The 25,793-nt window shown below is 39.1% G+C and overlaps 1 protein-coding gene across 1 annotated transcript in view; it reads left to right on the top strand.

Annotated features, from left to right (window-relative positions):
- Gsk3b (glycogen synthase kinase 3 beta) overlaps positions 1-25,793 on the top strand; it is a 145,260-nt gene that overhangs the window by 43,361 nt on the left and 76,106 nt on the right. The window contains 4 exon segments of the mRNA XM_042055808.1: positions 3,921-4,012; positions 4,014-4,059; positions 4,062-4,084; positions 19,938-20,021. Coding sequence (XP_041911742.1) covers positions 3,921-4,012; positions 4,014-4,059; positions 4,062-4,084; positions 19,938-20,021 — 245 coding nt within the window.

Below are 25,793 nucleotides of genomic sequence, written 5' to 3' on the forward strand. Positions count from 1 at the left end.
GTTTAAGACAGAGATTGACTACAGTCAGTGTTTCTTTCTCTGACAACCATAGTCTTACTTGAAAACTACTGTTATTTCTCTTCATGATCAAGAAATAATAGGTGGTGTTGTTTTTCCACATCGTAATGTTCTTAGGTGGGAAATGGTTCTCTCTGTGTAGCCCCAGATGGCCTGTTGCAGTCTTTTCAGTTTGTGGTGTTTAATATCAAGGCCATGTTCTTGAGGCAAAGGGAGATTTTACAGATGCAGTTGTTACCAACTCCACTTCCCACTTCAGGTCACTAGAGCAGCCCGGGACGTGGATGGACAGTTTCAGGGCCATTTGTTTGGGTTGTGTAACTTAGTAATAGTCTTTAAAAGCCTCGTGGTTAAACGTCTTTCACTTGTTTCTCAGCTCTGAATCTTGAGAACTGGCCTCTTTAAGGAGGGGAAAAAAAGACTTTGTTAAATAAGCAAAGGTTGCTTTAAGATTTATCACTTCACATAAAATTAAAATGACAGTGCTAGAGTCTCAGACTTTTATTCTTGAGATGGGCACTTGATATTTTTGGATGTTCACTCTACATTTGTATTCTATATTTAACAGTCTCCAATCAGAGATAGTCCTTGCTTTTTTTAAGATAAGTTTTCAAAAGTTTGTTATGTAGTGTGTGTGTGTGTGTGTGTGTGTGTGTGTGTGGTTTGTGTGTGGTGTGTGTGTGTGTGTGTGAGAGAGAGAGAGAGAGAGAGAGAGAGAGAGAGAGAGAGAGAGAGAGAGAGATATGAACCTGAGCATGTTCTGTCTGCAGGAATGGAAGGCAGAGGGAGGACGGCTGTCCAGCATGGGTTTTTTGCCTCACATGGATAGGGCATCCAACTAGGATGGCAGGGGCTTTGCCTGCTGGACCTTCTCGCTGGCTGGAAGGTAGTTGTTACATTGCATTTGATCTTTCCATTATTTTCGTGAGGGATCTATTGTGATTGATATGTTGAGGATCTCTTTACTATGATAAGAAAGCAGGAAGGTGCATACACCTTTCTGTTGTTCTAATTATAGCAGGAAATGTGTACCATGTGACCAGATTCTGATTGTTACAGAAGAATCCAAGAGTCAGAGAGAGGACCTGGAGCTGTGCTACTAATTGCCATAGTTCTGACAGCTTTTGAAGACCGATTTTATTTTAATGGTGTATGTCATATAACTAGTTTGACAGTTGTTATGCTGTCTGTGTATTCTAAGACATTTAGTATTAAATAAAGTATTTTTTCTAATTAACAGATTTGTTATTTTTAGTTTTTCATGAGGATTCTGAGTTCTGTATGTCAGTGTTGTCCTATTGTACAAAGTAATCTTTTAGTGGTTAATGTTGAATTCTTTGGATGTCCCAGAGTCTAGTGTTCCGAGTTTTATTTTTCATCCGCTTTTGGGAAGTAGACATTTCAGGGCATAATGTTGCCAAACTCCATTTGGAAATACCTTCTTCTAGTTAGGAGTAAGTAGGTAAGGGTAGGAAATTTTAAAGATTGTTCTGTATTCTGATATTTCTGCTACTCTGGAGCCAATCTTTTCACTGGCTGTTACCAAAGTTTCTCATTCTGTGGGAGTGGGAAAGCATGTGAAATGAGTCTTTAGGCCACAGCTAGGCCATACAGTGCAGGAGAGGTACCACAAAGCAGTGTGTTAAAATTTAGAAGCGAGTCTTTCTTACTCAACTTATTTTTTATTTGTATAGGAGACATACTATGTCTTCATTTTTATGTTAATGTTAAAGAATACAAAACAGTGAAGTGGGAAGTTATCTGGGAAAACACTGTATCAGTTTATATGGTTGTTATGCAATTGCCAAGTCAGCTGATGCCAATGCCACTGGTGACATGCTTGGCACACCAGTCGCTAGTTGCCAGTGCGGTAATATTGTCAACTTCCCTCCCAGTATTATTACCTTGTTGTGTTCTCCAACACTGTTACTCATATAAATAAATAAGTGCAACAAAGCTACTCATGTTCCAACTTCAGAAATCAGAAATCTGATTGTGTTCATCTTAATTACTTTTTCAATTGGCTGTAAATTCTTTCTTTGCTTCAAAAGAAATCTTAATTTCTTTGTCTTTTTTTGTTTTATTTTAATTTATTTTATTTTGAGACAGGGTCTCTCAACAAAGCTCTAGCTAGCCTGGAACTCACTATATGTATCCACAAAACTAGCCTGGAATTCAGATCCACTTGTTTGTGCCTCTCTAGTGATAGTTTTAAATGCTTGCACCTCCACACCTGACTCACTTTTGAAGACAGGTTAACAGTCTTTTTAAGTTAAACTCTGAATAAAACAGTCAGAAAAATGTGATGCTTTTCAAATAAAAGTTCTAGGACTGAGTTGGTATGGATAGCCTGAGAGCCATTGCTCCTGGTGTGCTTTAGACAGGTAATGTTAGCAGAGATAGGACTCCCAAGAGTCACCAAGAGAATGGTTTAAAGCTCTTGAGAACCAGGCAATAGGTAACCTAGGATAGTTTAGAATTCAGAAACAGTTGTGGACTTTCAATCAAATGGAAAGTTGGTTTTGAGCTTGAAGGGGGCCCCTATGGATTGCTGCTAACTAAGGATGAGGAAATGCAAAAAGGTAAGGAAAGGTCTGTAAATGAGATGAGGGTATATGTAGGTAAGACACTCATGGGCTCAATTTAGAATGGGTTTTTATTGTGCTTTGTTTTACATGTTATCCTCAAATTAAAGTTTTTTTCCTTCCAGCACTTTGGAGACAGAGGCAAGTGGATCTCTGAATTTGAGGTTAGCCTGGTCTACAGAGTAAGTTTCAGGATAGCCAGGGCTATGCAGAGAAACCCTGTCTCGAAACCCCCCCAACCACCACACCCAAAGTTAATTTTCTCATGTGATTATTTTCTCAAAGATACTACATTTAATTTGTTAAAGGGAATAAGATAAAAGCAAAATCCCAAAGTCCTGCTTTCCAAAAGGCAGAGTGGTCAGAATGGAGTTGTTGTCCTTACATCTTTTTAGTTAACATTTATTTTGTCTTCCAGTAAACAACCTTAAAAAAATAAGTTAGAAAGTCAGACCCAAAAGGAGTCCACCATTTGAACTGTGACTTGGGGGCAGCTTTAGCTTTGTTGCACTTATTTATTTATATGGACTCTCAGTATGTGCCCAGGGTGGCATTGCGCTTGTGATTGTTGGGGCGGCTGACCAATCCCTTGTCTGAGAGGCGTGGCCGTTCCAGGGGCTAAACATACCTTTAAAAGAACCGGGTTTTGGAAGGCCCTTCCTTCTACTTGGTTCTCTGCTCTTTGCTGGAGCCTTGGCTCTGTAAGTGTACTCCACTTGCTCCCTTTATTAAAACTGATTCATTCAAACAAGGCTATTTTTGGTTATTTCCAATTTCTGCCCAACTGCCATGCTTCATCTGGCACCCAACGTGGGGCTCAAACCCACGACCCTGAGATTAAGAGTCTCTTGCTCTACTGACTGACCACCACGCTTCATGTGATAACCTTGTCTTGATTCCAGGCATGAGCCATGATATCTGCTTCCCATTAGTAGTATTAAAAAATTATTTATTCTTTCCCAGTTTCGCTCACATGCTTCTTTGATCATATCTCCTCTCCCTGTTGTCCTGTTATTCACTCTCCTCCAGACCTTCTCAATGCCATTATTAATGAGAACAATACATTTTCATTATAGGTGACAGTTTTCAACAAGTCACGTTATGTATTTAAATGAAGCAGAATGAACTTGTAAATGGTGGGTTAAATTACCTGTAGTTAAGCTTTCTTTATGCTAATACTTAAATATTTATTTAATATATTTACTTTATAAATTGTTGGCAGGTTTTTTTTTTGGTATATTTCTATGCAGTTTTCATTTTTGTTTTAATCCCTTTCTTCCTGTAGGAGATAAAGATGGCAGGCAAGGTGACCCACAGTGGTGGCAACTCCTGGACAGGGTCCTGACAGGCCACAAGAAGTCAGTTACACAGACACTAAAGTGATTGGAAATGGGTCATTTGGTGTGGTGTTATCAAGCCAAACTCTGTGATTCAGGAGAACTGGTCGCCATCAAAAAGTTTTGCAGGACAAGCGATTTAAGGTAAAACCTGGTGTTTGCATCTTTGTTTCTATATATTTGTTTTTAATTATATTGCTCTTACCAACTGGGCCATATCCCTTCCTTTCCTTTTCCTGTTCTCTGCCCTTTTCCTTTCCCCTTCCTTCCATTCTCCTCCCCTTTCCTATGTCTGTACAGTCCAGATTGCTCTGAAAACTCAAGACACTCCTATGGCTCAGCTGCTCAGGGCTGTGATTACAGGTGACAGACTACAACCGGCTTGGACGTAGTTTTCACTGATTAGTCACTTAACATTGTACTTCCTAAGTGATGAGAACCAGCAGTGTACTTTGTGACCGTTTCTGTTTTGTTTTACTGTCTTGTTAAATCTTAAGAAACAACTGCTGGGGTGGCGGTAAAATTGTATCAAGTTATTAGTCGGTTTGGAGAAAAGTATATCTACTTAACAATTTAGTTTGAGATACTTCTCCATTTCATTGACTGTAATATTTTTGATTACACTTATTTTAGTTGTATGTATAGGGTTGAGGGGAGACATTTATGCTAGGGGCACATGTAGAGGTCAGAGGGCAAATTGTAGCACTCTGTTTTTTCTACTTGTGAAACCTGGGGGTTCTCAGGCTTGACAGCAAGCAGTTTATAGAAGGTCCTGGGTATTTCATAAAGCCTGGCTAGTCCTTATATAGGGATAGCATCTGTGATATAACATTTCAGGCTTTTTATTTTTATATAAAAAAGAAATGGGTCAGATGGTGGTGGTGCACGCCATTAATACCAACACTTGGGAGGCAGAGGCAGGCAGATCTTTGAGTTTGAGGTCAGCCTGATCAATAGAGCGAGTTCCAGGACAGCCAGGGCTACATAGAGAAACCCAGTTCTATCCAAAAAAACAAAACAAAATGATTTTCTAGAGCCAGGTTGGTTAAAGGATGATGACACCCAGGGGATTTAGGCGTGCCTACTTGAGTTCTTGGTAGTTGTTGATGATCTTGGCACATTATTTGGGCCACGCCTAAACTTTTCCCCTTTGTTGCATTTTTAATTGGAATTTCATCAAGCTTATAAATTAGGAAGATCTGGCATTTCAAATGTTGAATTGCATAAGAAAAGGAATACCAATTTAAGTCTACTTTTTGTGTCTTTCAGTTTTTCTTACAGGGACTATTCTTGATGAGCTTATTCCTGAGTATTTGATTGGTTTTGTTATTATCTACTTTTTATCACTTACATACTAAGAAGTGATAGACTAAATTATTCAAGTTCTTTACATTAACTCATCATTATTTGTACAATTTACTCCTTGTTCTCTTTACTATATACAAATAGTTGAGGCCAAAAATAAAATTTGCTTTGTTGACTAATTTACTTTTCTTTATCATAGTAATAATTTCTCTTACAATTTAGGAATCTGTCATTTAATCTGAGAGATTTACACAACTTAGGGATTTATATAACATACTTAGGACTACATTAATGAATTAGGTTTGTTCAGAGAAAAGACTGAATAGATAGGTAGATAAGTAAATTGGCCTATGTTGCTAGTGGTATTGTGAAGCAATTTGTTTCAGTACAAAAATAGGATGGGAGGTAATACCATAGAGAAAAAAGAAAACCAAGAATAATTATCCATATTTTAGTAATCAGCAGAACTTACAGAACAATTTCTGGTATATCAGTTCTATTTCAATAGTATTTAACCTAAAATCTGAATGTCCTCTGTTCCCCACCCCCCCATTGAAGTGTAATACATTACTTAGTTAAAAATAGTTGTTGTTTTGTAGGGGATGTTTGTGATGTGGGACTAAACTTTAGCTAGTTACCTGATTGATATGGGAGCCTTTAATGTTAAGACAAACAGACTGTCAGTTGTTCTGAAAAGTGACTTTTAGTGTTTGAATCTGGCTTTTACAGTTTGAGTATCAGTAAACTGCATTTTAAATTAGTGATCTTAGTTCCATTAACTATTTTAGTTTTCCTTTGCAGTAAGTTACAGGTTTTAAGGCTCTCAATTGGTTTCACTTATAGTTGGGATAAAGAGAAATAGTGGATATGAAATCAGTACTGTTTATTGTGAATATGTACTCCTATCTATAACATATTTTGAAAGATAAAGAGAGATAATATCTAGTATTCTTAGGGATTTGAGTTACTACACGCTGGTGGTCACGTGGGATTTTAGTCTCTCCAGAACCCCCACCCCTCACCTTTTAAGGATGTCTTTCCTCTTTTTTGTACGTTTTAAATATATAATCTTATTTTCAGGCAATTTAAGCCCTGTGAAAAACTTAATTGCTTGTCAAATTGATAGAGAAATAGTCTTTATGTCCTATATAGAAATGTTCATTGACTCATAGAATTTACTTTCTGTTTATGAACTGGAAGCTGAAAGATACATGTAAGAAAAACTGAACATGTAAGAACTGAAGAATTGCCCTTGTAGAGCCACACAATCATACAGGTAGGACAGTCCACCCTGAAGACTTCAGCCCAAGCACCTGAGGACCCCACAGAACCAAACACCTCTTCCCTCCTCCCCACTGCACATCCAGTTTCTCAAGATCTACTGTTGCCAACCTTGGGCTGACCAGAGCTTACTCAAGATAAAACAACTAGATTTAGAGAAACCACCAAAAGATAGTAGAGGAGAGGATTAGGAAAAGACATGCTTTGACTCTTGGATATAGTGTTTGTTTGGGAAAATAGTAGCAAACTCAGAAGACTAGAGATAGAACTTGGAGCTGCCAATAAAAGTCCCATCTCTCCTGTATACTGTGTATGACTAAACTGAAAGAACAGTGATTTCAAAAAAAAGAAAAACATCTAACTAGCAAACTACTTCAGATTCAAACAAGTCCCAGTGCAGAAATGAAAGGGACATGAAAAACCAAGAGAACATGTCTTAAAAAAGTTTATCACATAGTAATGAACCATTCAACAGAATGATTATAACTATGGCTGAATAGCTCAAACAACAACAACAACAAAAATTGAATGAAATAGAAAGCCAATTCACAATACAAAAATTGAATTCAGTAAAGAGAGAGATTTGCGAAAGAAAAGTGAAATGATGTTGGAAATAGAAAATTCCAAATAAAAACCTCAGTAATGAAAGTCTCACCAACAGAAGGATTACTTGGCAAAAGGAATCAGGACTGGAAGATAAAGTAGAGGAAAGCACATGAGAAAGTTAAGAAAAGAAAAAAGGAAAGAGCAACATGGAAAAACAAACATTGGGACACATGAAATAGATGACTCTTGGGCATAGAAGAAGAATACCATGGTAAAGGCATAGAGGTTGTTTTCAATAAAATCTCAAACCTAGAGAAAGTGGTGCATATCCTAGGTACAAGAGACCTAGGAACACTACATTGACAGGGCTAGAGAAGAAACTCATCAGGACATAGGCATTGTATGCTGCAAAAGAGCAGAGGTCAAACACAGGCACACACAGCCAGAAGGTCTGGGAAAGATGTATCCAAACTCTGACAGACCACAACTAAAAACACGAAACTATTATACCCAACAAAACTATCCAGTAAATTTGAAGGAGACATAAATTTTTCTGTGATTAAAAACAGTTTTAAGGAATTTATGACCACTAAGCCAGCTCGACAGAGGATTCTGGAAGGAATACCTCAATCTGAAGAAAAGGGTAAAGACACTGGAGGGCAAAAGGAGTAAATAAGTGCTAGAACAGCTAATTCAAAGACATCTAAGGAAACAACACAGAATCTACAAAGTGGTAGGTAACATATCTCTCAATAACTCTTAATGTAGAGTAGCAAATTGGATTAGAAAACAGAAAACAGAATCAATTTTTGATGCTTCCAAATACACATCATTAACAGCTGATACCACATTAGAGGAAAATTATAGAAAAAGGTATTGTAAGCAAATGGAACTAAAAAACAAGTAGTTGTAGGTATCCTAATATTTGACAATAGACTTCAAACTAATTAGAAGAGATAAGAAAATCCATTAAGAGGGTATTGAAATTTTAAATATGTCCCAGACATATTAAAAAAAAACTCAGCTTCATTAAAAAAATACTTATTATATCTAAAACCACAGATATCCTAATATCTACTGAATGATAATTGAACCAAAGGAGAAATCAAGAAGAAAATTAAAAAATTTCAAGAACTGAATGAAAATGTTAACACAACATACTAAAATCAGTGAAACATGATGAAGTCAGCCCTAAGAGGAAAGTTTATAGCTCTCAGTGCCTACATCAGAAACTGAGAGGTCTCAAATTCATAGCTAATTAATGCATCTGAAGGCCCTAAAAGAACAAGAATAAACAACGCTCACAAACATTATGGGAAGAGATAATCGAAAACCAGGCCTGAAATGAGATAAAAACATTAAAGGAGATACTGAGGAAGTTTAGATAATTATAAGGACACACTTTAAAAATATGTGCCCCACTCAACTGAAAACTTTAAAAGAAATTGATAGATTTCTTGATGTCCTATAGTATTAAAGTGTATAGTTTAAACAGTTTCATAAAAACCAATGTGATAGAAGCAGCACTTAAAAATCTCCCCAATAGGAAAAGACCAGGGCCAAATGGGTTCAGTGTAGAATTTTACCACACCTTCAAAGAATAAAAACTAATGCCAATGTTAGGAAAATTATTTATAAAATAAAAAATGAAGGAATCGTTCCAAATTCTTTTTACAATGTTAGTATTACCTTGGTACAGGATAAAGATCCAACAGAAAAAGGAAACTATAAGCACGTTTCTTACATAAGATGAATAAGGATTAAAAAAAACTTCAGTAAAATGCTTGGCAACTATCTTAGTCACTATTCTATTGCTATGAAGATACACCATGACCAAAGCAACCCTTAGGAAACATTTAAATGGGACTGGCTTACAGTTTCAGAGGTTAGTCCATTATCATCATGGTGGCATGCAAGCAGACATAGTACTTGAGAAGTTTTGGGGGTTCTACAGCCTGAGCCATGGGCAGCAGGAAGAGAGTTACTGAACTTGACATGGGCTTTTGACACTTCTCAGAACCCAACCCCAGTGACACACTTACTCCAACAAGGCCACACTTATTCCAACAAAGCCACACCTCCTGGTTCTTATACTCCTTTCAAATGGTTTCTCCTTAGTGACTAAACATTGAAACATATAAGCCTGTGGGGACCATTTTTACTCAGTCCACCACATAAACTGAATTCAGTAACACATAAAAAACATATGCCATAATTAAGTCTGATTCATCCTAGAAGTACAGGGATGGTTTAGCATTATAAATCAATAAACATAATCTACTCCATAGAGTCCAAATGAGCTTTGGCAAAAATCCAACATCCCTTCATAGTCAATTCTAGAAAATACAGGAATAGAAAGAAAATATCAACATAGTAACGATAACATACAAGAAGCCCACAGTCAGTATCATGCTACATAGAGAAGAGTTCAAAGCATTTCCACTAATATTAGGACTAAAACAAGGATGTCCATCCTTTACAATCCTGATTAGTACAGCACTTGAAGTCTTAGCTATAAGGCAAATGAAGGCGGTAAAAGAAATCAAACGTGAAAGGAAGAAGTCAAAGCTAACTTTTTTCTTAGTCCCTAGGGGAATCTTTTTACTAGCTCTACATTTGACATAGATTTTGTATCTAGAATATACAAAGTACTGACAAAAACTTAACATCTAGAAAACCCAGTTAAACCTGGATGGTGGTGGCACACACCCTTAATCCTAGAATTCAGGAGGCAGAGGCAGGTGGATCTCTGAGTTCGAAGCCAACCTGATCTACAGAGCTAGTTCCAGAACAGCAAGGGCTACACAGAGAAACCCTGTCTCAAAAAACCAACCAACTAAACAAACAAAAAAAAATCCCCAGTTAAAAATTGGGGTATGGAGACTCGTCTTGGAGACTCGTGATGCATGCTTTTAATCCCAATACTGGGAAGGTAGAGGCAGGTGGGTCTCTGTGAATTCCAGGATAGCCAGAATAAGGTAGGGAAAGCCTGTTCAAAGAGCCCACCAAAAAAGTTGGGGGTGGGCATGGAAGTAAACAGAATTTTCAGAAAAAAAAAAGACAACTGGCTGAGAAATACTTTTTAAAAATGTTAAATATCCCTGCATCATCAGGAAAATTCAGAATTAAACTATGAAATTTCATCTTACCCCCATCAGAATGTCTAAGATAACTTTTTTTTCTAAAATGGACAACAAATGTAGATAAAGATGTTTGTAGCAGTACAAACTGGTGAAATTAGTGTGACATTTCCTCAAAAAGCTAGAAATAGATCTACCACACTGTCTAGCAATGCCATTTTTAGATATATACCCTGTCCAGCTATGTCCTTCTTCGGTATATACCCAAAGGACTCTTCTACAGAGATGCTTGCTCATCCATATTTAATATTATTTTTCTTTTTGTAATAGCCAAGGAGTGGAAATAGCCTAAATGTCCACTAGCTGATGTATAGATAATGAAAATGTGATATACATTTACTTAGTGGGATCCTGGGAAAACAAAATCCAGATAAACTGTCATTCTGAGTGAGGTAACAGACCTAGAAAGATAAACGCTGCACATGTTCTCTCATCTGCCTTACTTCAGCTGCAACAGTGACTGATCTGGCAAAGACATTCCCTGTGGTGTAGAGTGGCAGGACCATTATATGGCTAGCCAACTGCTTTTAAAGTTAGAGTGAGTCAAGCTGCACAAGTTAAAACCGTATCTGGACCAGGAACTTGTGAGTGGGTAAGTCATAGGCCCTAGGGAGAGCCTACTGCTTACTATTCCTCTGCTAAGTGGAGATAGTATTCAAATGACTATGAAGGATCTATCATTATATCCAGAGATTAGTTAGTGCCTGTCTTATGGTCATCAGAGAAGCTGCTTTTTGTAGTGGACTGTGGGATGCTTACCTCTAAATGGGGTATTTGTATTACACTCCTCCTCTCAAGGCTCCGGAGTCATGATAAGAGAGAGTTCAGTAAGAATAGCCAGAGTCAGTAGGTGACTGAAAGGAAATAGTGTCTTCTGGACAGAGTTGGGCAGTTACACATGAATTGAGACAGCGTGCATGGGACCACCACAAGCTCAAGCCAGACAGTCTCAGCATGGAGGGAGAAGGTGGGCATGTAGTTCCACCCCCAGCTATAGGCAACTGAAAACTGTTGGGGAGGGAGAGTCTGTTTACTTTAAAACTGTAGCCCTGGTAGTTGACCACATTCCAGCGGAAGGCCACATATCCAAGAGTAGCATGGGGGAACACCAAATATTCGTGGAGGAAAGAAAAGAATGGTGGTGAGACGGGGGAGAGACACAAAAATTGGATTGGAACGGAAGGAGGAGGTAGATCTGGGAGGTGTAGAGGGAGGTGAATATAATCAAAATGCATTGTAGAGAATTCTCACATAACTCATTTTAAAATAAAGGGAAGGGAGCCGGCTGTAGTCGCCCATGCCTTTAATCCCAGTACTAGGGAGGCAGAGGCAGGCAGATCTCTGAGTTCAAGGCCAGCCGGGTCTACAGAGTGAGTTCCAGGACAGTCAGGGCTACACAGAGAAACCCTGTCTTGAAAAAACAACAACAAAATGACCAAAAAAATAGAATAAAGGGAGGAGAATTTCTTCATTTTTACTAAGTCCTTAATATTGGACTTAGCCAACTTGTAAAAATGGGATTTAATAGAATTTGAAATTAGAAATAAAAAATTACAACTTTGTCTGAAAAAATCAAGTTTGGGGGAGTAGGTATCATCGGTAAAAATTGAGTATCAAGAATTTTTCTTTCTTATTTCTAGAGTAATGGTAAACTATGGGCCTGCCTCTAGTTTTTATAAGTAAAGAATAAAGTTGTATTAGAACACAGTTATGTCCGTTCTTTTCCATTTTGTTGATAACTGCAGAGTTGAGTAGTTGGAGCAAAGTCCATATGTTCTGCCAGCCTGAAGTGTTTTCCATCTGGTCCTTCATAGAAAACACTCATCGGCTCTTGTTTTAGGCTGTTAGTGTTGCAGTTCTTCTCTTAAAACTTCTATCATTTTTTTCCTCTTGTGTGATCACTTATGCACCTGGTGTAAATATGTCTCAGAGCTCCTTTCCAAATACCAGGAAGTTTTATGGGGTGCTGTGACACCGCTGTTTAGTTCTCTAGTGTATTTTGATGTTATTTTAGACCTTTCATTTTTTTTTTTTCTTTTTCTTTTTGGTTTTTCGAGACAGGGTTTCCCTGTAGTTTCTAGAGCCTGTCCTGGAACTAGCTATTGTAGACCAGGCTGGCCTCGAACTCACAGAGACCCGCCTGCCTCTGCCTCCCGAGTGCTGGGATTAAAGGCGTGCGCCACCACCGTCCGGCTGACCTTTCGTTTTCTAATTAGGGGTCCAGTCAAGTCTGGGGATCTTTTATAATTTTATACACATTTGTGTGTGCTTTTGTGACTTGAGGAGCCATATAGCTCTCTTGCTGAGGACAGAGGGCATATTTAGGCTTCTCACCTTCAGGTAGCATGTACCAGTGTGAACTCGCCCCTTCTGTATCCTGAAGCCTTTTCAGGGCCAGTGGCTCCCACTGTTGTATTAACAAAATAGCCATGTTAGTAAGAAGCCTGCGAGATTGCCTTCTCTTTCCACTTAGCCATTGCTAATCTGCGTCTCAGTCTTTGGTTTCCTGTTCCCTTTCAGTGTTTCCCTTCACTGCAGTCCTGGTTTTCTTTCTTTCCCTTGTCCCTTTAATAACCTTTTTCATAGCTGGTAATCTTCCCAAAACAAATCTATTACTCAGAACACACTAGTGGTTCCTCATGGCTTGCAATATTTAAGAATTTTATCTTTGTGTATTAAGATGTTTTCTCTGACACGGTTGCAGAATTTTGTAAAATAATGACCAGGTCTCTTTTTTCTCCTTTCTCTTAGTTACTGTTCTATTGCTGTGATAAGGGACTATGACCAAGGCAATGCATAAAGTAATTTATTTGGAGCTTACAGTTTTAGAGGCTTAGAGTCCATGACCATCATGGAGGGGAGCATGGCAGCAGGCAAGCAGGCAGGCGTGACACTGGAGCAGTAGCTAAGAGCTTACATCCACAAGCACAAGGCAGAAAGAAAACTGACTGGGAATAGCACGGGCTTTTGAAACCTCAAAGCCCACCTTGCTCAGTGACAGATCTTTTCCAAGGCCACACCTCCTAATTCTTCCCAGAGAGTTTCACCAACTGGGGACCATGTCATCAAACAAAAGCCTATAAGTGCCATTCTCATTCAGACCCACACTCTTGTGTTGACTTATATACAAACACAGCAGTTTGTTAGTGAGCTAAAGTCAATCACACTGTGTTGGAAGCTTGGGTTTGCCCGCTCATTAGCACATCATTTTTCAGAGACCCTCAGTTCTGATATAGATGAACTGAAAATATTTGTTGTGCACTTGGAGTTATTCTGATATTTAAAAAGCCATTGTAGAGTGTTTGGGTAGCACCTAATTGTTACTATGGATAGGAATTAAACTGATTCAGCTCTTTGGATAACATTCATTTTTTATAGAAGTTACATTTAAGGAAGGTAGTCTTAAAAACAAAATCTTTGAGGTGAATCCTATTTTGCAGCAACTGCAGAGTTTTCTGTGATGAGGGAAAAGATCTCTCAATAGAGCAGACTTTGGTAAAGAAAGGAAAGATGATCGACAGACGTGTGCTGCCTACTTGACACCCACAGTTGTAAGCTCGCTGGCTGTTTCCTCACCTAAAAGTTAACTTTCTTCAGGTTTTACATAATGGTTCCTAAGTACCTCCAGGAATTCTTGGCTCTATGGCTTGTCTTTCAGAAACAAGCCGGACAACTCACCCCCTACCTCCACTCCCAATGTAAGTTGTCAGGTATTATAAAAATGAACAAAAAACCTTTGTCTGTTAGTTTTTGTTGCCCCAATGAAAACACAGAAATTAAAGAAAGGAAAGACTCTGGCTTATAGTGTTAGCAGGTTCTATTGTTCCTAGGCCTGTGCTTGGTGTTACAGCACAAGAGCGTAACCGAGAGAGCACAGGGAGGGACTGGGGACAAATGCACCTTTCCAGGGCACACTCCCAGAAAGCACCTTTCCAGCCGGTCCCTCCTAATCGTAACATGAGTCCATCAAGGATCAGTCCTCTGATGAGTCCAAAGTCCTTTGATTCAATCACTCTTAGTGCTTGAATTTACCAGCTGTGGATCAGGACTTTAACTTACGTGTTTTATAGGTAATATATCTAAACCATAGCAGTCCTTTTAGAGATATATGTATTCTAATGACTTTTTTATGAAAATGAGGAAAAAAACAATTTTTGCTTAAATTGTGTTCTTCAGATTTTCTCAGTAGAGAAGTTATATCTTGAGTAGGTAGCTTTTTAAAAAATAAACGTAGTTTATTACAATTACAAGACTTCATTGTGTATGTATGAGTCTTCTTGCCTTCCCTCCCAGTTCCCTTCTCCATGCTGGTTGACCAGCAAAGGCAGCAACTCAGTTTTTGCTCCTATGAAGTTTGTAGATAGTTGCTAAGGCAGGGCATATGTTGGTCATTACAGATAATACCTGAATCCTGTAAGCTTTGGGATACTTTATTTTCTATAACACCAGTGACCTATAGTTGTAAGAATACATGCAGAAATACAATAAATATGAAAATATTTTTAAATGCTATAAGAAGAGTCTGTGCTGAAACAACTGAGGATGGCCGCAAGCTGGTGAAGGAAATGGGGGTTGTGTAGCGATTTTCGTTAGGTGCCATTCCAGTAATAGTGTGATCAGTGGTCTCTGTTGTGAGCAGGTAGCATTGCCACTCTGGAATGCGAAGCAAAATTTAGGTCTAAGGTAGAGCACACATTTTAATGCGTGGGTGGTTGTGTGGGTAAGGAGAAGTCATTACAGAGTGAGTTGGCACTGGCAGGAAACAGGTCTCCTCTTCTAGATAACAATATCGACAAGTGTCCTGTGGGGTATAGTTTGGTATTTCTTTTGCTTTGAAATGATCTGTGTGTTTCAGTTTAAACTGTATCTCCTATAGATAGAAATATATTTATATCTTAAAAATGCCCAGTTTTAGCCTGGTGGTAGTGGGGCATGCCCTGGCTTACAGAGCGAGTTCTAGGACAGCCAGGGTTACACAGAGAAACCCTGTCTCAAAAGCTAACAAAATCTCCAGTTTGGCAATCTCTGCCTTTTGGTCATGTACTTAATTCATTCATAATTTATGTAATCTCATATAAGGAGTTACTGGTACCATCTCGTGGTTTCTAGCTCATGTTGGTTTGTTCCTCCCTTCTAGAACTTTCTGGCTTCTTTGTCTTTATTTTTGACAGTTTCCTACATGTATGTAATAAACTCTAGTAAGTCTCACCCCACACCCTGTTACTCATCCCTCCCTTCTCCTGTAACCCTCCTTTTCCACAGCAGGTTCCGCTCTTACCTCATGTCTTGTGTGCTACCCACTGCATTTAATTAGGATTGCCTACATGAGCATGTGTGGAAGATTTTAGTGGAGCATGGGCAGAGATTATCAGCGGCACCGAAGAAAGTGACAGTTCTTCCTTCAGCCAACAGTAGCTGTCAGGAGTCCCTTAAGGATGGGCGGGGCCTCCTGAGAACTCCTTTCCTTCCATATTCCAATCCAAGTGGAAACTTTTAGTGCACTGTTAGTTTTTTTCATTGCTCTGACTAAATACCTGGGGGGGGGGGGAAGAGAGAGAGAGAACGGGTTTATTTTGGCTTATAGTTTGAGGGTGTAGTCCATTGTGGGGGGAAAATGTGGCGGCGGCTAGGCACGTGTGTCTCAGTCAGAAGCAGAAAGAGGTGAACACTGGCTGCTTTCCTTCTGCTCATTAGACAGTCTAGGGTCCTAGCCCATGTAATGGTGCTGTCAGCGTTCAGTTTGGTCCTTGCCACTCCCTGCCATCTCTCAAACTCCTTGCAGACATGCCACAAGTAGACTCTTAAGCTCAAATCTTTAGTGGTTTGTTCTGGGGATTACACTCAGCACTTCAATTTATGACAGTCTGTTTCAGCTTAATGCTGCCTTTATTCCAGTAAAATACAGCTCAAATAAGCCTCATTTCCCTTCTTTGGTGCCATTACTGTTTTATGCAATATATTATGTTATGGCTTGTATTTTATTTTTTTGATGAAATTAAAGGAAGTGAATACATGTGTACATTATGATTAGACTAGCTGCTTTATATTCATTGCTGAATGCATTTGTTCAGAACCAGTCTGTTGGGTTGTTTTAAGCACAAATATCATTTTTCCCTGTTGTTTATGTGTTTTTACATTTTAAATAGAATAGTTTTTATACTGTGGAAACTCTAGAGTTTGATTTTTTTAAAAAGATTCATTTATTTTTATTTTCTGTGTTATGAGTGTTTTGCCTGAATTAGTATGTGCCCATTTGGTGCCCATGAAGGCAAGAAGAGGGTGCTATATTCCTGGAACTGTTGGGCGCCACCTTATGGGTGCTGGGACCCAAACTTGGGTCCTGTGCAAGGTCATCAAGCATCCTGACCACTGTGCCTTCTTTCCAGCCTTGGGAATTGGATTTTAAAAATTATTTTTGTATTTTATGCGCACGTTTTGCTGCTTAAATATCTGCATCATGATGTATGTGCCTGGGGCCTGTGGAGGCTAGAAGAGCACGTTCGATATCCTGGACCTGGCGTTACATGAAAACTACCATGTAGGTTCTGGGAATCGAATCAGGATTCTGTGCTCTTAACCACTGAGCCATTGCTCCAGACCTGGAGGTGGATTTTTTTGTTTGTTTGTTTTGGTTTTTCGAGACAGGGTTTCTCTGTAGCTTTGGAGCCTGTCCTGGAACTAGCTCTTGTAGACCAGGCTGGTCTCAAACTCACAGAGATCCGCCCGCCTCTGCCTCTCGAGTGCTGGGATTAAAGGCGTGTGCCACCACCACCCGGCCAGAGGTGGATTTTTTAAAACCTGTGTGATTGTTTTAGAGTATTTTTTTTATTTTATTAATCTTTTATCTGATTGTAGTCTATAGAGTTTTTTTCATAGTAATTAGCTTTTTAGTTCTGTGTTAAAAATTAATTTCTTGGCACAGTTAATAAGTTATGTTATACATGAGAGATTATGTTTGTAGTTATAAAGGTTCCTTTTTTTGTTTTGTTTTGTTTTTGGTACGTAGTGTATGTGTGAGTTGGACAACACATTGAGTTGTTCGCATTTTCCCTGAGGTTACTCTGGGTCTCCGGGAAAGCATTTCACAGGTGTTTGGGGAGAGTGGGTTTCCTGACCTTCCATAGCTGGAGCTCCGCTGAAACTTTCTCGTCTTTAATATCCTGTGCCTCCTACACGTGCTTTAATTCCGCCTCATTAGTCTGTGTCATCATTGCTGTTCTGAAACCAACATCTTCCATTAGCCGTATCGTCAGCTTTCTGCTTCTGTCTTAGTCCTTTAATAAAAATGATGACTTCATGGCTCCAAGGTAAATTCTTTTCCTTCTTCACTTAAAATTCCATTATTCCTTCCTTTCTTTTTCAAGATTCCTCCTGCCCCCCATTATTCAAACATATTCTGTTCAATTTTTAGAACAATTTTTTGCAATGGTATGTCAGCTCATAACTTCCACCTGTCAAAATCTCTATTGACTTTCATTACATTTAAATTGAATTTCTTTCCGTGGTTGAAGAGACTTTATTCCTCTTTGCCCCCTACTGTCTCTCTCTCTGAACTTATCTCCCCCATACTCTCATACTCTCAGTGATGCAACCATCTTATCTTTCTAGCTCTTTCTGGAACATCCAAACCTATTCCCGAGGTTCTTCATAACTGCTGTGTTGTTTGCTAACAGCTTCAAATATGTCTTCGTTACTTTTCCTGTTTTGTAATAAAATACTCTGACTAGAACAGCTTCAGGGAGAGTTTCCTTTGACTTAAAGTTCAAGTGTACAGTCCATCTTGACTGGCAAGTCCTTGTGGAAGGGGTGACATATTTCACCCACAGCCTGGAAGCAGAGAATGGTAATGGTAGTGTTTAGCTAGCAATTGCCCTCTATTGAGTCTAGGGCATAAGCCCAGGGAGTAGTGCCATGGACTTCAGGGTGGGGTCTTCCCGCCTCGGTTGGTCTGATCATGATCATGAATCACAGGTGTGCCCAGAGGCTCATCTCCTAAGTCACACTGATGGTCAGGAGTCCCTGTGTGTTCCTACAAAGTTCCCCCCTCACACCTTGATCTAAAATATCTATTATCTATAGCTAGTAAATTTGACATTTTAACATTTTTAATTGATTCTTTGGGAATTTTATGTCATATACCCTAATTCTGCTCATTTCCTAGTCCCTCTATATTCATTCCTCACCCCTGTAGCATCCACCCCCAAAAGAAATTTTAAAAAATATAAATTCAAAACAAAACAAAAACCTACTTCACTCATCAGTTCCTACACACGTTTTTCTAGACTCATTGAGCTCAGAAAGCTACTAAATTGACCAGACAGGTGACAGATAATTGTACCTTTGATCAAAACTACTACCCAAATAAAGAGGACTTAAATATCATGGGTGTTTGTGGGGTGTGTGTGGGGGGGGGGAAAGGGAATGAATAGAGGGGAGAGAGACTGGAGAAAACCTTGAGTGTCTTTACCATTCTCCCTCTTCTTGCTGGCTCCACGCACAGGCCATGGCCTGCTGAGGGAGGACTCACGCTGAGCTGGGAGCACACTGAGCTGGTGGCGGGCAGTAGAACCAGGGGTTCTTAAACCAAATGTTGGGCGCCAGATGAAGCCGCAAAACAGTCCCACACCAGTTAAGAATTATGGATAATAAAAGGGATTATTTTTTTAAGGGGAAAAACTTAGAGATCACTGTCCCAAACAACAATCCTCTTGTCGCAAACAGGAAACAGAGAGTCTAGTCACCTGAACAGGAGCTAGCATGGTTCTGCTCCTTTTTTAAAGTATAAGAGACCATGCCCCAGTGTGGTATCTTAAAGGTTATTGGCTGAAGGAGCAGAATGTGCTCTCGCACCTCAGGGTCTCTCATGAACCTGAAATACTAAGTGTGTAGGTTAGGTTGACTGGCCAGTAAGTGTCTAGGATCTGCCTGCCTCTACTTATGGGATCTGAGATTATAGGCAAACATGGTCCCATGGGGCTTTTTTTGGAAGCTGGACATTGAAAACCAGGTGTCACCCCCCGAGTCAGCTTATGCTTATTAAATTTCCATATTTTAAACTTCCCTTTGGGTATAGCCATAACCCAGAGGTAAAACATGAGCTCATACATAATAGACCCTTGAGTTTTTTGAGAGTAGTTTTGTTTATTTCTTTGTCCATAATATTGAACAGTGTGTGGCACAGAATAAATGTGTTGCACCTGTAGACCTGCAGTGCTCCCTTCCTGTGGAGCTGGTGTATCAGTGCTCAGCTAGGAAAGAGCACCTTAGTGAGAACATGAGGATGGCAGTAGTCTGTTAAGTACATTTCAGACACGAGACTTCACTGAACATTGATTTTTCCTGATACTTATAAAAACCACCCTATCAGAGATTATTTAGGGAATTTTGTGGTCCTGTAATGTTGGAGTGAAATCCAGACCTTAATTTCTGCATTTGTTCTACTGAGGAGTAATGGCCGATGACTCACTGTCTGACACTGGTCTTTCTCTTCTCCCTTCTTTTTATTTTGTAGGTAGAGTATCCCAATTGGCCTTGAACTCATGGTCTTCCTGCCTCCACCTCAGGAGAACTGAGATTACAGTTGCATGCCACTGGGTGCCTGGTTTGCCATACATTTTGACAGCATATTCAGAGCCTGTTTCTATGCTTAGTGTTATTTTAGAAGTACCTTGGTCATTATGATGAGTAGCTGTCATTCTTAATTATTGCATGTGCTTCTTTTGCAGAACCGAGAGCTCCAGATCATGAGAAAGCTAGATCATTGTAACATAGTCCGATTGCGGTATTTCTTCTACTCAAGTGGTGAGAAGGTAGGTATGAAAAAGTGTGAACTGACTCTTCTGTTCTTCTAGAAACAACCCCTCCATCCCTCCAACAAATCGCTTTGCTGACTGATTGGAAGAATTCAGAACACAAACCACAGTGATTCTGAACTGAAGAAACGGTCCTAGGGTATTGTTGATTATAATATGAAATAGCTGATGAGAACATGAACTTTAAGGAATCTTCCTGGGGTTGCTGGGAGACAGCTTAGCAGCTCCTGTCGCACCAGCATGAGGACCTTAGTTCAAGTCTCCAGAGCCCACATATAAAGCTTGATATGGCTGCTTGTACCTACAGCCCCAGCTCTGTGGGGGCGTGGAGACAGACAGCCTAGCATGAGGTTCAGTGAGAGAACTTCTCGTCTCGGAATAATAATAGAGCTGGACACTCAGTGTCCTCTTCTGGCCTCCTCACATAGGCATGGACTTATGTTCTTGCACACATGAATGTACACGCACCTACACACACACACACACACACACAATTTAAAAATAAAGCAAATTTTCTGAGCTCACTGCAATAGCATATGTCTATAACCTCAGCACTTGAAACATTGAGACGTAAAGCTCTCTATAGAGGCAGCCCAGTCGTCAACCCTAATCATGATCATCATCATTGTGGAACCTTGGGTGTGACAATAGCCCAAGCATCCAGGACTGCTCAGGATAGGAACTACTGGAGAACTGCCTGCCGTAAAACAGGCTGCCCATGCACTCCAAAACCCTAAGCCCCCTTAAAAACGGAGGGGAAAGGATTTCCTACTTTAAAGTAAACATGTCTTCAGTCTCACGCACATTTATATCTTTTACTGATATTTCTGTGTTCCTTGTGCGCTTATGAACCTCTGATAGTTCATCTGTTTAGTAGAGGAAGGAAAATTATGCTCTTATGTTAGTTGAAGTTGATTAGAAGAGGAAGAGAAGTTGGGGTGGAAGACTTTGCTTAGCCAGGGCCAGAACTGTGAAGCTCGATGCAAATAGTCACTGTTTCTGCTAGCATTTAGTTCTCTGAGAGCAGCAGAAGGCTTTGTGGTGAGAAGCCCCACCCTCTTCCTCTGGTCTCTTCAGGAGACCTGGGGTACTTACTAGTCTTTTTCTTGCGGCCTGTCACTGTCCCCTCCACTTTCAGTCTCTTGTGCCCCTCCCCCCCATACTGGTTTGTAGTGAAGAAGCAAGGCAGGCAACAATGTAACACAAGCAAACAATCTGATTTTTTTTTTTTAATTAGTTCAAATGAGATCACTTGATATTTTGGGCTTCATGTTTTATGCTTGTAATATCTAATGTTATTAAGCCAATGTTGCCTTTTGACTTTACAGAACATTTCTAGTGTAATCATTATTTAATGATTTTTCATAAAATTGTATTTAGGTCCCCTTAGAAATTTGAGGTGTGTCTCCTCAAACCTACAACGCAAGAAGATACTCGATCCATGTTTGTAATGTCCATGTCTACAGATCTATAATTAATTGTCATAACAAATGGTCTAACATCTGTAATTAGCAATTTGATCTAATAACACTTGCTTCTTAGTTCATTTTGCTTTTAAGATCCGTCTACTAATATTAGGAATTTGTAAACTCTTATAAGTATTTGGAGTTCTTTTATTTCTAAAGCCAGTTGGTTGATATACCTACTTATTTTTCCTTTGTCTTAACCTAGCAAACTACCCATCACTGTTTATTTGGGCATATCTTTACTTTTTCCTGTCCCTTCCCAAATATGATTATAGAGCCTCTGCTTTGTCCACAGCTTTTTATAATGGAATTTTGCATCCTCATGACTTTTTTATTATTAGATGCTAGACATTATAATTCCCCAGAGAGGAAAGTAAAGGTCAGACTTACTTGTTTCATGATCTACTAGATAACATATAGATTCATTTGCAAATGCCTCGTTAAAAATTCCCTAAACATGTGTATTAATTACTTTAATAAGCATAGTTCCCGTGTACCAGACATTATTTTAATGCTTTGTGTCTGGTACACGGGAACTATGCTTATTAAAGTAATTAATACACATGTTTAGGGAATTTGAGGCAGGCGGATCTCTGTGAGTTCGAGACCAGCCTGGTCTACAAGAGCTAGTTCCAGGACAGGCTCCAAAGCTACAGAGAAACCCTGTCTCGAAAAAAAAAAAAAAGAAAAAAAATATTAACAAATTTAACTTTTACAAAATTAAAGTGCAGACAGGGAGGCTTACAAGGTACTGAATGGCTGTTCAGGTTTTGGTTTGGCTGGAGGGTCCATCATCCCAACTGAAAGCTGATTGGCTATTATCTGAGTACCCCAGAGGGAGATTCCTTCTCCTTGCTCCTGCCTTCAGTTTTATGTTTACCATAACCATTCTTATAAATGCTTAAAGGTCTCTACCAAGTTTATTAGAGGAACAGTAAATCTGTGTCTACTAAAAAACGTAATTTTTAACATCACATATCTCAAATTTGAGCACTCTTAATTTTTTCAGAATAAAATAAAAAGATACTTCTTGGTTTGGAGTTGTTTCCAGCTCCAGATTCTAGACTTGAGGTTAGATTTATTTGTTCTCTCTCTCTAAATTTATTTTCTCTTATCTCTTTGTTCCTCTTCTTTCTGTTCCCTCTCTCTCTCTCTCTCTCTCTCTCTCTCTCTCTCTCTCTCTCTCTCTCTCTCTCTCTCTCTCTCTCTCTCTCTCTCTCTCCTTTTAATATATTTCTGTCTTTGAACCTATATGAATTCTATTATTTGGGCCTCTAGACTTTTCTTTTTTTTTTTTTGGTCTTGACCTATCTTGGATGCTCTTCCCCCATTTCCAACTCTTTCTAAATCTTTGTGCAGATTCCCTATCTGGCTTGAATGTTTTTTTATTCTTTCATTGTGTCCTAACACTCTGAGCTTAAAAATTGTTTTAAGATTGTATACATATTTTATGTATATGGGTGTTTTGCCTGCCTGCGTATGTGTGCTGTGTCTGTGCAGTGCTTGTGGAGGCCAGAAGAGGGCATCAGATATCTGGAATTGAAATTACACCTGGTTGTGAGTGCTAGGAGCCAAACTCCATTCTCTGGAGGAGCAGGCAGTGCTCTTAATCACTGTATCATCTTTCCAGCACCTACTCTGAACTTTTTATCACTCCATTTTTGGAAAATTATCAAAACAAACCTTCTCTGGCACTGTCCTTTCTTTTGACTTCAGTTTTAATATTCTATCTTTACATGGTTGTATACCTAGTTACACTGAACCTTATTAAACATTGATCTCATTACGTCTTGTTCTATTATGTCATAATTTGTGGAATTACATTTTATTTCCTTGAGCTGTATTATCATTACTCTTGACCTTTTTCATTGTTTTTTACTTTCGAGTTGTTACTAACCTCACACCTTAATTTTTGTTTGTAAGTACATTTCAGATCTGAATAGAGTTTAAAAGGATTCAAACATTTTTAATGACCAGATTTGAGGGTTTATTTTTATCTTATGTCTGTGGGTGTTTTTATCTGTATATGTCTGTACACCATGTGCATGCATTGCCCTGGGAGGCCAGAAGTGGGCATAATATCACCTGGAGTGGGAGTTACAGAAAATTGTGGGTGACCATGTTGCTGCTGGAATCAAACCTGGGTCCTCTGAAGAGCAGCTGGTGCTTCTTTTACTAAGCCATGTCTCTAGATCCCTGATCATAGCTTAGGGAATAGCTTAGGGACTTTTCTTTGGGGCAGTCAACTCTCTACTTCTACTAGGGAAATGTTAGCTATTGTAACTGGATGGAGTTGTTCAATCAAGATAGGAATCAGAACTATTAGCTAGGTATTCTTAGTCTTGTTGGGTTATTTTTTGCTGTAGTAACTGAAACATGTAATCAGCATATTATAGGTCACCCTGTAATGTTTTAGGAGCTCTAATCTCTCCCTTGATTGTTATGTTAGGAACAGTGGGAATTTTGAGTGTTTTGAAACCTTAGACTTAACAATTTTACGAATTCCAAGTCTGTACAATAGGAATTTCCCCCCAACACTTTAGTATTTGGCTGTAGAAACTATCCTCATGAAATTGTATGAATTCTGATAGACTAAATGGAGAACAAAGTAGCTTTTATGTGGAAGCAGCTGTATGCCTGTCCTTAGCTAGATCTTACTCTATAGAATTTTGTGAGTTGGGGTAGAATGAATAAAGCCATATTTTGTAGGAGTTCTGGGTTCTATGTAGATTGTTTTCTCTTGCCATCTTGCATGCAAAAGTATTTGATGTCATAGGTTATTTAAGTGAAGAGAAGAGGTTTCTCTTCTGCTCCTAGAGGAGACTTTGTAGGTAGAAGGATGTCAAGTGGTTTCTTTCTCACTTTTAGGAACTCATGTGGTGCTGAGGTTGGGCAGAGTTAGGCTAAGCTTAAATGTTTCTGTCTTCCACTGGCTGTGGGTATGTAACAAAAATCCATTCTGAAAATTAATTATATAATCCTTTTGGAAATGACTAGATAACCTGCTTTGTAACTGGAAGTGTTTGTTAGCCTTGCAGTTCTGCCACAGAGTAGCACCACGACTCTGGGCAGATTACTCACTTTTGTTAAGTCTACCTGCTGCTTCTTAACAGTTGGGGCTTTGTAAGGAACATTAATGTTTTTTCCATTGCCAGTAACACTGGACTGTAATGGACCCCACATGTTAACTTATTGTTAGCAAATTGCTACATTTAGTCATAGTGTGAACACCTAGAGTACTTGCTGTCATTAGGTGGTATCATGGGCCTTTCCCCTGTAATTCATAGTTCAAACTGCATGGTGCCTTCTGTGAAGAATGCTGTTGTTATCTTAGTGTTACAGATGCAAACTACACTGAGATAATAGTCTATGAGTAAATTACCTCAGATTTACGCAGCTACTAAGTGGAATTTGGAAGTAAACCTAGGGAGTCTGAATCCAGAATATGAAAGATGCCATATTATTCAGCATAGGATGTGGATTTCTTCAGAAACTGTGCAATAGAAATGTAATATTTAAAATAACTTAGTAGTGATGATTGAACAAGGGCAGATTGTAATAGTTGTGATAGCAGAAATGATAATAATAGCTAAAATGTGTGAGGTTCTTCCTGGGTGCCACTGCTTTTAGTTTTATTCGAGACTTTACATGTAGCATCTGAAAACTCCTTGGATATCTATTTTTTATTATGTTCTTTTCTGTCCCTAACATAAGCAATCTTTTAAAATATATGTAACTCATAGTTATCTTAGATTTACTATTATCAGTTGAAAAGGGTTATATGGATCATGGTGTTGAGAATTCAGTGTCTACTCTTAGCAAAAGTGTTGTGATCAGTGATCATTGGAGATGGAAGTTTCAGCTGTTCCAGGGTAAAATCTCAGCAGGTAGCTTTCCGATTGCATCACTTTTCTTGCTTGAAAGGGAAACTCCAGCTTTCTTAGACCTCTGACCATAGAGGACAGTCTCTTTATTTTTTATATTTATTTACTTTTTATGTGTAGGAGCTTTGTCTGTGTGTATGTATGAGATTCATGTCTAGACCCATGCCTGCAGAGGTAAGCAGTGGCTGTTGGATTCCCCTGGAACTGGTGTAGGGATGATTAGAAGCTGCCAGGTGGATGCTGGGAACCAAACTGTAGGAGTAGCATGTGCTCTTACCTGTGGACGCAGCTCTCCAGCCCCAGATCTTTGGATCTCCGTGCTGTGACTGTACTTGTCTCACCTCCGCTGACAAGGCACCTGTATTCTAGTCTTGCACGTTCTCTCCACGTGTTACCGTTTCACTTTCTACGGAGGCTTT

This window comes from Arvicola amphibius, chromosome 10 (assembly GCF_903992535.2).
Source record: "Arvicola amphibius chromosome 10, mArvAmp1.2, whole genome shotgun sequence".
Lineage (NCBI taxonomy): Eukaryota > Metazoa > Chordata > Mammalia > Rodentia > Cricetidae > Arvicola > Arvicola amphibius.